This window comes from Melozone crissalis, unplaced genomic scaffold (genome assembly GCF_028551555.1).
Source record: "Melozone crissalis strain CALT ecotype California unplaced genomic scaffold, PUWL_Pcris_2 ptg000111l_1, whole genome shotgun sequence".
Taxonomy (NCBI): domain Eukaryota; kingdom Metazoa; phylum Chordata; class Aves; order Passeriformes; family Passerellidae; genus Melozone; species Melozone crissalis.
Window position 1 is genome coordinate 7,141,303 of NW_026535888.1, and position 13,373 is coordinate 7,154,675.

At 52.3% G+C, this 13,373-nt stretch overlaps 1 protein-coding gene across 1 annotated transcript in view; it reads right to left on the minus strand.

Annotated features, from left to right (window-relative positions):
* PUM1 (pumilio RNA binding family member 1) overlaps positions 1-11,342 on the minus strand; it is a 184,299-nt gene extending 172,957 nt beyond the window's left edge. Inside the window, exons 1-2 of the mRNA XM_054292450.1 lie at positions 11,244-11,342; positions 6,402-6,775 (exon numbers count right to left, since the gene is read on the minus strand). Of these exons, the coding sequence (XP_054148425.1) occupies positions 6,402-6,764 (363 nt within the window). The 5' untranslated portion in view covers positions 6,765-6,775; positions 11,244-11,342. The remainder of the gene's footprint in view (positions 1-6,401; positions 6,776-11,243) is intronic.
* Positions 11,343-13,373: the final 2,031 nt, after the last annotated feature.

Consider the following 13,373-nt stretch of genomic DNA (forward strand, 5'->3'; position numbering starts at 1 on the left):
TCCCAGGCTTAAATTCAGAGGGAAAAAGATGTGGAGAAGGGATTCAAACTTTTCCCAATTAATTTTTAATTAGTTTTCTGGGTTTTTTTTTTTCCCTCCTGCATGCCAGATTGTTTTATTTCTTTGTTTAACTGCACCTCTGTCAGAAGAGATGAGAGTGGCCTCACACCACCCTGACAGGGACTCACTGAGGGTTCGGCACCAGCCGAGTTTCACCCCAGAATGAAATGTGAACAGGGCAAGAAGCAAAGGCAGATGTTCCCAATAAAAACAACTGCCCTGGAACAGAAGTTATCCCCAACAAAGGCAGGAGTAACAGGAGAGCTGAGAGCAGCATCACATGGCAGCAGCACAAAGGAGCGTTTGTTCAGCCTGACATCAGCACTCGGGGAAAAGAGCCCGGAAATCGGCCCTGATACACCTAAGGGGGAGTTGGGAGCCAGGCAGGCCAGAGACAATGCCCTGCAACAGCTCCTCATCGAGGAGATTTCTATCAGCAGCTGGAATTTGTGGCAGTTCATGAGAACAGCGACTGGGGATGGACTGGGGTGGTTAGGGAGGGACTGTGGGGCTCAGATCCACTGTAAAACTTCACTCATTTGCAAAAATGCTCCCAGGATCACAACCTGCTCTGCAGAAGCACAAGGAGGTCACAGCAACTCAGCAAACCACAAATGAGTTGCTAAGAAGGGAGCAAAGTTGGGGAGAGGGGGGAGAAAACAAGCAGGACAAGTTCTGTAATAAACCTCTTTTCAAAGCACACTCATACAAGATATCCACTGAAATACCTGAAGTCTTCTGGAAGCACTGAATTTGCACATTCAGTAATGTGAAAGTGGTTTTGCTCCTCCTGAGTGAGCAGCATGACAAGGAAACAGAGCAGAACAGCAACAACCACTGAGAAATCCCAACACCAGCACACCCGGTCACTTGGGCAACCCCAGCTGGACAATCTCATCTGAACTGCCCATCAGTAAAATCCATGGATTTGGAAGAAGCAGAGTCTCAGAGTATCTTTCTGAATGTTTCAAAGTGTTTTCTGTCCCCTGTATAGCACAAGGATTTTCCAACTTGAAATTTTCAACTAAGCAAATTTACTCGTGCCCCTTCTACCTCAGGAGACATTTTCAGGGAGCAACACAAAGCAGAAAACTAAATTCAATGCTCCAGTTCCCCTCCCAAGCTACCCCTCCACTATGGAGAAATCTCTGTGGAACAGATCAGCCAAACCAGACATTTCATTTCAGCAAGGAATTGTGTTTCCAATTAGCTGGGTATCAAATTAGCACAGCCCTGTCAGTGTCAGGGAAAGGAAAGCCCTGAGCAGCTCACTGGGACACAGGGAAGTTCCCATGAAAACCCAACAGCTTTAATGAAACAGAGGTCAGAAATCACCTTCCAGAGCTGAGGCACAGGTGCTGCCACATGGTTTGTGTGACAAGGGACTCACTCCATGCTGTGAGATAACACATCCAGTTATGTGGTGCACATACCCAGAGGCACATCAGAAATCATGTTTGGGCTGGAATAGACCCCAAATCCCAGCTCATTCCACCCCTGCCATGGGCAGGGACCCCTTCCACTGTCCCAGGTTGCTCCAACCTGGCCTTGGACACTTCCAGGGCCAGGCAAAATCTCTGTCCTAAGGACTAAAGCATCACTTAGCCAGGATTTCCCTTTGGAAGAACAAACACAGGGCTGCCTTTGCTTCCAGGACCTTTTTAGAGGCTCTTGCCACAAATTTCAGACAAGCTGTGGCCACAGTGGCTGCCAGCAGCACCCAGCATTGTCAATGTGCTCAGATCCCTCAAAAAAAAAAAGGGAGACCAAAATAAAAAAACAGAGTCCTATCTTTGATCAAATTTTGTCAAGTTTGCCCCACGAGTCCAGCATGGGGTTAACACTGAGAGGAAAATGACTCTGCTCCCAGGGCAGGAAGGAGCCTGGCTGGAGGAGCTGTGTCCCACCAGGGCAGAATTCCCAGAATTCCCTCCTGCCTCTGCCTGAATCCAGCTCCCAGTGCAGAACTCACATGGTCACACTGCCAAAAGGCAAAACTGAGCAGAAACCCCAGTCCCAGCCCTGTTGTGCTGACTATTCTTCACCAACTCCATGTGAAAAATTCCCCACATTCAACAAGACCATCCCTGCAGAGTTCTATTGTCTCCAATTATTAATTAAACATGCTCTGAGAGAAAGCAAATGCCTAAAATCATTTGCTTCTACCAAGCAACTCCCACACTACCAGAGTGCAATTCTGACAGCCTGAGCACATCCAGTGCCTGCAATTCCAGAGGGACACACCACAGAACTCTCCCTTCACTCCAGTTCAGGCACACACACACACCAGCCACAGGAGATCCCAGCCAAGAAAACCCAGCCAATTTTCCTAAAAACCTGCTCAGTGTTGATAACTTATCCCAGTTGAATATCCTGAGTGTCTTTTCCCTGCCCCCAGGAGCAGCAGAGGCTGTTTGGGTTTGTGAGGAGATCTGTGCAACCTTTCATAACCCAGGCAGACCCAGGGCAGGCCATTCCTCACCTGCAGCCATCCTGTGCCCTCCCTACGTGATGTCCTGATGCCTGCCCGTGGTTCTGCAGCATAAACAGCACACAAACATTCTCTCTGCCCAGGCATCAGACAGCCCAAACCTGCTCACATGAATATTCAAATTACTGGGGACCCTGAACCTCAGCCTCATCCTGTTGCTTTTGCTGGATAAAAAGAGAAAAATTTGCAGTTAAGTGTTTTCCATGGAGGTTTAGTAATTAAGGATTTGGAGCTGCAAACAGCTGGGATTTTGCTCAGGAGATCTGAGTAACCAAACTAGGAAATCAAAAGTCTGATCCCAGCATCACTTCAGGGTCTGCAGGTTAAGGCAGACCCAGGGCAGGCCATTCCTCACCTGCAGCCATCCTGTGATGTCCTGATCCCTGGCTGTGGTCTTGCAGGATAAACAAACACTCCAACACTCTCTGTCCAACACCAACCAGGCATCAGACAGCCCAAACCTGCTCACTCCAACATTCAGATTACTGGGGACCCTGACAATCAGCCTCATCCTGCTGCTTTTGGTGGATAAAAGGAGAAAAATTTGCAGTAAAGTGTTTTCCATGGAGGTTTGGTGATTAAGGATTTGGAGCTGCGAACAGCTGGGATTTTGCTCAGGAGATCTGAGTAAAAGTTAAGAAATCAAAAGTCTGATCCCAGCATCTGCAGGGACAAAGAAGACATTATCACCAAAAGTTTTTTGTGTGGATGGTGAAGCTTTGACACCTAAATTGGTGAAATAACAGGGGCATCTTTAATTGGTTCACTTTATATAAAAACCTGGCCCCAAACACAGCTTCCAGAGTAGAAAGAAACTTTCTTTTCCTGTGGCATTTCCCCTAAGCAAAACACAAACAGACACAGCATTTTCCTGCTGCTCACAAGGAGAGGACACCGCCTGAAGGAGCTCCTCTCCTCCTTTCCTTGCGGGGAACTTTTCCTTGAGCCATCCCTGCTAAAGCCACTCTCAGTCAATTCCCAGAGCTTCCAGGAGGAAAAGTGACCAGGAGGAAGAGCACAATGAAACCCATGGGAAGTCAGAGTGCTGCAGCTCAGGTGTGACTCACAGCTCTCCTGGCTGTTCAATGCCACCATGAAATGTCAGCATTTGGTAAAAGCCACTGCACAGTTATCACCAACAGACACATGTCTACACATGCAACAAAGAGAATCTGGGATTCAACAAAGAGAATCTGGGATTCAACAATTAAAACCCTTCTACCTTTAATTAGACCTCCCAAGCTCTAGGCAGACATTAACCTATATTAGCCTATAATTATTTTTTTTCTGATTTCCCATTATCTTTTAGCTACTGAGTTTCCTAACCAGTCTTCAAGGCTGGGCCCTCACTGAACCATCTCTGAAAGTCTAAAATGAAAATACAGTAATAAAAGTGCATCCATAAAAAACAGAGGCAGGAGACATCCCTAATGATTCCCTACCTCCCTGCATGTCCCAGCACTTCCTCCACTTCTGTTCTTGCAGGCCAAATTCAATTCTACCCCAGCTAAACCCAAACTGAATTAAATCATTTTGCATGCATAAGATTAGCCCTTGCTCCAAGGAATTTATAATTTAAGCAGCAGATGTGGAGGTGGCCAAGAAGTCAAGAAGAATGGCAGTGCTAGGATTACACATCCTGCATTCTGCTTCCCAGGAGCCAAACCCTGAGGCAAGCAGAGAACCATGGAAAAAGAGGGATGGAGCACCAAACTCTGATAAAAGTGCCCATCAATCACTGGAGCACCAACATCAAACAAGACTGAGGAGAACAGGGGTAGTGCCCCACCTCAGAGCTGGCCTGGAAGAAATTACAGACACAAAGATTGGTTTGGAGATGAGCACTGAATGCAGAAACACTGGAACTGCAGCTGTACCCCATTTATCAGAGTGTAAAAGCAGCAGGAAGCAGAGCAGATAAAAACCCCAACATTAATTCTGGCCTGGTGGGTGTTTCCTGAGCCTCAGCTCACACAATCACAGGGGAAACTGAGAGCACCACACAGAATCATCTGTGAGCTCCATCCTGCAGGTGGGATCTGTCCACACAACCTTCTCTCCACTGTCCACTCTCACCACAGGAACTGGAACTGAAAAGTTCATTTAAACTAGCAGAAGTTAATGAGCTTTCCTTTCATTAAGTAGTTTATTTATTAGGACCATGTCATTCCACAAGTTACTGAAGAAAATCAAGCTGAGCAACACTTCTGGTGACAACAGGACAAGCCTCTGGAACAGGCAGGATTCTTTTGTTTGAGTGAAAGTTTAAGTCTTTCCATTATTAAATAAATAAAAGTTCAAATACCAGCAGAGTTTTTAACGACTGCGAGCTTGGAGTGCCCTGTCCCCACCCCCCTTATCTCCAGAGAGTTTTGTTGTCTTTGCTTTCAGAGATTTGCAGTAAAAGGAGGATGAAAGTGTGAGCTGGAGGAAAAGAGGATTGAGAATTTATGACATCATTTTAATTCATGAAGTCATCTTGCCACAAAATGCCCAAACAATAGCAGGCCCTGCCCAGGCATCTCCACCCCAAGACTCTGTGGCTGCTTTGATTTGAAAAACCTACAAGTTTGCAGGAAGAAATCCTTGCTTATGGCTTCCTTCAGAACTCAGAACATTAAGATCTCTGGCACTGATGTCTCTTGAAGCAAGTTCTACAGTTAGTGACTGAAACTTGGATAATAAACAGAAAAATTGTATCTGTTTCAATGAAGTTATTTCTTCTGAATTGATACCTAAATACTACATTTCTCCATAAGGGAATAACAACAATATTTTTTTAGCTCCTTAACTCATATTGCAGTATTTTATGTGATTTTTCTTCCAGAACAAATGAACAGGGCACTTGGGTTTATTTCTCTGTTGATGTACACACTGCCTTCGGTGAGGCTGCAAAATTCCCTGCAATGTTTGCTTTCAAATGCTCTGGTAGGCAACACATCCCCTGGGGAGGCACAGCAGAGGAGCCAGGCTTGGCCACTGTGATTCCAGAAACTGGAGGCAGGAGATGTTCACAAAGGTTGCAAAAGCTTTGTGTCTGCTGCCCTGGCAATATTTGTGGGGATCATTCTGCTTTAAAATGTGCTTACACTTGGGTTCTGCTGCCTGGGAGAGGAAGCACTCGTGTGTCTTTGATGAGCGAGCTACAGGTCACAGCCAGAGTGGAGTGAGTCAGCCACTCATTTAACTGCAGCACGAGTGACAATGCAACTGCTGAAAAGACTTCTAGTAAACAGCACTAGCACACAGCCTGGCCCACCACCCCTCTAGAGACTGAGTGGCTCTAACAAGTTCCTAAAACCACTGCTTGGTGACACTCTTAAAGCTGCTCTTCTCATCATCACCACCTTCCCCTGCACGTGACAACAATAAAAATCCAACCCCAAAGCAAAGAAACCCAGTCAAACATACCACCAGCACCTTCCACTCCTGTGTTTTCCAATATTGGGAATGGTAAAAGCCCAACCTACATGCATTGGCAGTTTTGTAATACCATTACATAAGAATTATTTAACTACAGCAACAGATTTGAAAAGCAGCAGCAGCAGCAGTCACGGCTCTGCTGGTTCACACATCAGGAAAAAAAAAATCAATAAAGGGAGTGATGAATTTTGTAAACATGCATTCGACTGTGACCGGGAGTGGATTGGGATCTGGGATTTCAACACCCTCAAGAGCAGAAACCTTTCAACTCAGAGTTACCAGGGCACCGGCACCCTGAAAAGAGAAAACAAACAGCACCACTGTGGCCACTCCACCAGCACCAGCTCCAGCTCTAGAAGAGCATAACGAAAAGCTTCTCTGAGAAGGCTGCAGGGCTGAGCTGGGAAAGCTGGGAGTGGTTTTCTACCTGATGCTCTGCATGGATGTTGTCCCCGGTGGGCCAGCGGTGTTTGCTGTTGTTGTAGCCGCCGCCGCCGCTGCCTCCTCCCCCGAGCTGCTCCCCGTGCTGCCTCTGGAAGAAATAATCCACCATGGCGTCGTCCTGGGAGCGCCCCGCCACTCCTATGGAGCCGGGCACGGGGCTGGAGTGTGTCCCTGCTGCAAGGGCCTGGTTTGCAGCTGGCTGTGGCTGAGCCTGCGAGCCTGTGCCAGATGTCAGTACCACAGGCATGGTGGGGTTGGCTGTGTCTTGGGCGTGCTGCTTCAGGTGGGGGCTGAACGAGTCCTGCCACAGAACTGCTTTTCTCTTCAACACGCACGCTACGCTCATTCCACCAACACCTGCAGGGGGACACGGGGGAAAGAGAGGGGAAAGAGACATGAAATCCTCCCAGCTGCAGCTTTGAGCATTAATAACACACCCATCTTGTGACTGGCAGGGGAACACCGCTGTGGCAAAAGTGACTTCTCCAACACTTACTCACTCCGTGAACCCAGCAGCCAGAACAGCACTGAAAGTGCACAGAGATCCTACTGAAAATGGACAGAGATCCCACCAGAAATCCACAGATCCCACTGGAAACGCACAGAAAACCCACAGGGATCCTGCCGAAAACCCACGAGGATCCCACTGATAATGCACAGGGATTCCACTGAAAATGCACAGGGATCCCACCAAAAACCCACAGGGATCTCACTGATAATGCACAGGGATCCCACCAAAAACCCACAGGGATCCCACCGATAGTGCACAGAGATCCCACTGAAAACCACAGGGATCCCACTGAAAATGCACAGGGATCCCACTGAAAACCCACAGGGATCCCACTGAAAACCCACAGGGATCCCACCAGAAATCCACAGATCCCACTGAAAATGCACAGGGATCCCACCGATAATCACAGAGATCCCCCCAAAAACCCACAGGGATCTCACTGATAATGCACAGGGATCCCACTGATAGTGCACAGGTATCCCACCAAAAACCCACAGGGATCCCACTGACAGTGCACAGAGATCCCACTGAAAACCCACAGGGGTCTCACTGATAATGCACAGAGATCCCACCAAAAACCCACAGCGATCCCACTGAAAACCCACAGGGATCCCACTGAAAACCCACAGGGATCCCACTTTCTGTGCTGCACAGGCTTAGCAGGATGCACAGGATGCCCGTGAAGCAGCAGCACAATGGCAATTTCTGCCAGGGACAACACACTGACTGGAAAAGTGCTGGGAAAAAGCCCCCCAAAAACCCAAGGAAGGCAGTGACACCAAAACCTGCTGTGTCCATTTACACCAGGCAAAAGGGGCCTGGTCCTCCATCCATATAAACACTCAAGGCCCCCTGTATCCCAGAGTATTCCCTCAGTCATGCAAAGCAGCAAAGCAACAGTTTGGTTTGGTTTGCTTTTGGTTTTTGTTTTTTAATGCAAACTTAAAATCCCAAATTTCTGCTCGAACAGTTCATGAAACCCAAACACAGCCTGTGCCCTCCCTGTAACTCAGGAGGGTGCTCAGGAGGCAGTGAAACCCACGGATACGCTTTGTGGAATTCCCTGGAGAAAGAACAGCAAACCTGGGATCTCAGCAGAACTTTCCAGAGCAGGCACAGCCAGCACTGCTGGTCCTGCTGTCGATGGCACTGGGGGAAATTTGGACAACTCCAAAGGACTTTCAGTGCCCACAGCACTGATCACCCCAATAAATGAAATACCCCATATGCTTTGCATGCATCCAAATGACCTGTGAGCAGGAGGAAAACCTGCACATTAAGCTGACAGCAACTCACTAACTTCCTGGTCCCCAAATATTTTGATAACATTCCAGCAGCACAAAACCACAGAAGTTTGTTTGTTATTTTAAGGCAGGACTATCAGAGCAATAGAGACACTACAGGTGTGAACAGCAAAGTGCTTTCCCCCATTATGCAATGCTCACACAACAAGCCAAAATCATTTTTAAAGGCATGGGATAGTCTGACTTAATCTTCATTAAAAAGATCAACTTGAGGTACCTAAATGCAGCCCCACAGAGGGTTCTGAGGATGAAATTGGGGTGGTGGAGCCCTGAGAAGCTCCTGGCAGAGCAGCCCCAGGACGTTCCCCTGCTGTACCCTGGTGGCTGCAGAGCTTGGCCCTGCTCCTGCCAGCGGCTCCAGGGCCTGAAAGGCAGCTCTGTTCCTTCCCTGCTCCTCGTAGTAGCCCTGAACAACACTCTACTACAAACAACTTCCAACAACAATTTATTAACGGTGGGGAGACCAAAATAAAAAAATCTGAGTCCTATCTTTGATCAAATTTTGTCAGGTTTGCCCCACGAGTCCAGCACAGGGTTAATACTGAGAGGAAAATGACTCTGAAAAGTGCAGAGATCAGGTTGTTTTAATTGCACCTCCAACATAATTCGGTGTTGCACACACACAGCCCCCAGGGCCACTCTGCAGGGCTTTTTATGCACTCACAACTTAAATACCAGGGACATCCAACAGGACTCACTCCTCCAGCTTTCAAAGAGTCTGGAAATCACCACCTTCCCCATACACTTGGAAAAACACTGAAAACACGATATGACTAAATCTTGACTGATTTTGAGACTACAATTCAGTTTAATGGCATTTTCCTCTTAATTTTCCTTTAGCAAACAATATGAAAATCCATCAGTAACATCACATGAAGCACTCAAGCTCCTCCATGCAAAAAGAACAAAAAAAATAAGTAATTAACTGTAAGAAATTCATTTATCATCAAACTGAGGTGTGTACAAACTGCAGCAATGAAATCTGAGCGGCCCCTTGAAAGGAAGTTACAAGTTATCTCAGGGCAGACTGTAAAAAAAATAAACAAACAAAGGAAGATACTATGAATCCCTACCAAAAAATCCCCAGCATCTATAGACTGTGACAAGCCCATTTCCAGTGAGAAACAAGGTACAAAGTCGCACTGTCACACTCTTTGCTCCTTCAAAAGGCTGCAGACACTAATTAATTCCTACGTTAATAAAGGTGTTATCATAAAAATCAGGAGGGTCCAGAAAATCTCAGCCAATGGATTAAGGAGAGGCTGCTCCCAGGCGCTTCCTCTCCGGGCTGCTCCAAACACGAGCGGAAAACTTGGCAAAGGCGACATTTTGCAAGGGAGCAAAGGGGAAGGGAGCATTGTGGGTAGTTCAAGTTTAGTTCCAAGCCGTGTTTTTCTGGGAATGCCGCGATCGAGGCAGCAGCGGGACAGCTGAATCCTGTCATTCAAAGCTCCCGGAGCTCGGGCAGTCACCTACACAGGCACTGCAGAGCCGCAGCTGCTCGCGGCCTCCAGAGCCTCTCGCATTCCCAAACTCTTCCTGAGCACAGAGGATCAACTTCTCCCAGGTGAAACCCCGGCTTGGCAAACAAAGGCTTCCACGCTGCTCCGCCGCGCTCAGGGCAGGCGGCTCTGCTCTTCCCTGCGTGAAATGAGCTGCTCCGTGTTGTCACCGCAGATTATGGGACGCTCCACAAACAACAAAAAACTTCGGAGCAATCTCCCCGCGAGTCTGAAGTACCGCTGGTGACAACACTGAATAAAGGAGCTTTAATCCACGCAGAGCCCGGCTCCACAGCCAGATCCTCCCGGCTCTGGCTCCGTATTACCCTCAAAAATCACGGATTATTACAAAATTAACGCCGTGTAAAACGAGCGTTCCAAAAAAGTTCAACCCCAAAGCGGAGGAGTTTGGGTTGGGTGGGTTTTTTTTGGAAAGTTCCACTGGAAATGAAAGCAGAGCCATTGTTTGAGAGCTGTGTGGCCTAGCAGAACTTTTCACGTTATCCCTGTGTTTTCCTGAAAACCTGGGGAGCCGCAGCACTGAATTCCTGACCCATCGGATTCCCAAAACCAGCACTGAAACCCAAAAGGACCCACGGTCCCCCTTTCCCCCACCTCCATCCCTCTTAATAAAGGAAATTCCTTACTCACGATCTGCCTAATAAAATCTCTGCTCCGAACAAAGTTATTAAACATTGACCAAAGCAAACAACAACAATAACAACAACAACAAAAAAAAAAAATCAGAGCATTTCTCAGGTTGGGCCGAGGGGCTCTTAAAATTCCAACTTTGCAGCTCACAAGGGCCGAGGCTGTCGTTATGTGAGCACGAGATAAAAACAAGGGGGGAGAAAAACCCCACACAAACACAAAACCCCCAGGGTCACCCAGCACTTCGGAAAGGATTGTCTGCTTTTTCCCTTCCTCCTTCTGCCAGCCCCGACCCTCCCCTCTTCCAGGGACCCCCAGAGCCGCCGAAACCCCCCCAAAACCGGGGGGACGGAACCCAAGCACCCCCCGGAGCCCTGGGGGCAACAAAGCGGGGCCTCGGCCGGAGCGACAGAGCCGCCCGGGATTGAAGGCCCGGGACAAGGGGGAGCCCCCCCGGGATCAAACCCGTCCCGGAGAATAGGGGGACCCTCCCCAGGAGAAGGGGGAGCCCCACAGACCGAGGGGCAGCCCCCGGCGGGCCGGGCCTGGGGCAAGGCGGCTGAGGGCTGCGATGGGCCCGCGCCCCCCCAACAATAACCCCCATCCCCGTTACCGGAGCGCCCGCGGGGCCGCACTCGGGGCCCGGGGGTCCCCCCGCGCCCCCTCCCCGCTAACAATGGGCCCAGGCCGCGGCCCCGACAGGGAGCCGGGCGGGAGCGCCGGCGCAGCGCCCCCGCCGCCGCTCGCCTTCGGGGCGGCCTGGGGCCTCTCCTCCCGCTCCCCCCGCCAATATGCGCCCGCCGGCGGGTCCGCGGGGGTCGGCGGCGCGGCGGGGCCGGCCCCGGGCCGGTACTCACGGGCGGAGCGCTCGGATGCAGACGGATGCCGGGCCCCCCCCGGCCGCTCGCCGCTGCCTCTCCCCGGCCGCTCACTCCGACAACATGGCGGCGCGGCGGGGCCGCGGCCGCGCTGCACCACGGGAAGGCGAGGCCGCTCCAGCGCCGCCGGGACGGGGCGGGAGGGACCGGGAAGGGCCGGGACGGGACGGATCGGATCGGATCGGATCGGGATGGAACGGACCGAACCCGACCCGGCCGGGATGTGCCCGGGCTGTGCCCCGACCCTGCCACACTGCCAGGCTGGGGTCAGCCCGCAGCGCCCTCCCAGCGTGGCCCCTGCCCGGCCGGGGTGCGGGCACAGCCCCGCCTTCAGCCCCGCGCTGCCGCTGGCACCGCCACCGGCGCTCGCCGGGCTGGCGGGGATGTGCCCGAGCGCCCCCAGCCTGGGCACCCCGATTTCCCCCCTAGTTCGGGCATCTTGAACCCTCTGCACCCCGCTGCCTGGACATCCCGCAGCCCCCGAGTCCCCCCGGACATCCCGCAGCCCCCGAGTCCCCCCTGGACATCTCACAGCCCCCGAGTCCCCTCGGACATCCCGCAGCTCCCAAGTCCCCCCAGCCTTGGCACTCCCGGTTTGTGCACAGCGAGCCCCTCCAAGCCGGGACACCCTGAACCCCCGAGGCTGGGCAACCTGGACACCCCAAGCCTCTCAGCCTGTGCACCCTGAGCCCCTCCAAGCTTGGGCACCCCGAGTGCTCCCCGTCCGAGCCCCCCGCCCCAGCCTGGGCATCCCGAGCCCCCCAGCCTGAGCACCCCGAATCCCCCCAGCCTTGGCACTCCCAGCTCGTGCACACCGACGCCCTCCAAGCCGGGACACCCCGAGCCCTCCCAGGCCGGTCCCCCCGAGCCCCCAACAGCGCTGATTCCCCTCCCACCCCAGAACCGAGGGGCACCGAGCGCCGGCTGCACAGCGGCGCCTCCTCTCCCTCCACCAACACAAACACAATTTTGGGGCGCTTGTCCCTTGGTGCCTGCCCCCTGCCCACGTCCCCTGCCCACAAAGCCGGGGCCCCGGGGGAACTACAGCCCCCGGCGTGCGGAGCCCGGGCCGGGCAGGGCGGGCGGCACTGGCCGCTGGGAGCGGTAGTTCTGCCCCGGCTCCTCCATGTTAAAGGGGCAGCCCGTGGGTATCGCCTTTGTGCCCTCTGCCCCTCCTGCCCCTCCTGCCCGCCTGCCCCGCCGTGTTTCGCTCCCGGGGCCCCGGGGGAGGCTGAGCCCTTAATGCGCTCATGGAATATTTTCTCCCCGTCTTGGCCGGGCACGCAGGGAGCCAGGAGGGAAGAGCCGGCGCTGGGGAGAGCTCGGGACGTGCCCGCACTTGCTCGGAGAGAGAAGCGGCAGCTGCTCCCAAGGGCTCCGGCCGGCCTGGGGCACACAGAGCCCGCGGCACGGGCGGGTCCCACAGCCGCAGCTTTTATGGTTATGAGGGTGCAAGAAATCACTTCAAGCCCGGGTTCTCGGTCATTAAAACACGTGCAAAGCTGGATCCAGCCGTGGCTTGCATCCATTTTCTGCTCGATGGGCTGCCGGGGTGACTGATGGGTGTTTCCATCACCTCACCGCCTCCTCCAGCGTGCACTCCCTTGTGGAGCAGCAGGGCCGAACCCCGAACCCCAAAACCCTGGGGAAACACGGCTTGAAGGGTTTGGGGTGGGTGCCCCAGGCCGGGTGTGACAGGACAGTCAAGATAAACAGCAAGGAAAGGTTTTTTCCTGCTTAGAGTGGGTTTGGAGTCGAGCCTTGTGCAGACACACAGAGGTGGCTTTGGCCACCAGCAGCCTGGCTTGTGTGACCTGGCTGGGATAAACTCGGTTCTACTGGGATAAACTCGACTCTGCTGTGACACTGGGCATGGACCCAGGCATGGCTGAGAAGTGGACACGGCTCTGCTGGGTCATCCCTGTGGCTCCAGTGTCTTGAATTCCCTGGGGAGGGGAAGGGGCTGGAGAAGGAGTTCTGTGAGCAGAGGCTGAGGGAGCTGGGAAGGGTCTGGAGCCCCAGGAGAGGCTGAGGGAGCTGGGAAGGGGCTCAGCCTGGAGCAAAGGAGGCTCAGGAGGGACCTTGTGGCTCTGCACAGCTCCTGCCAGG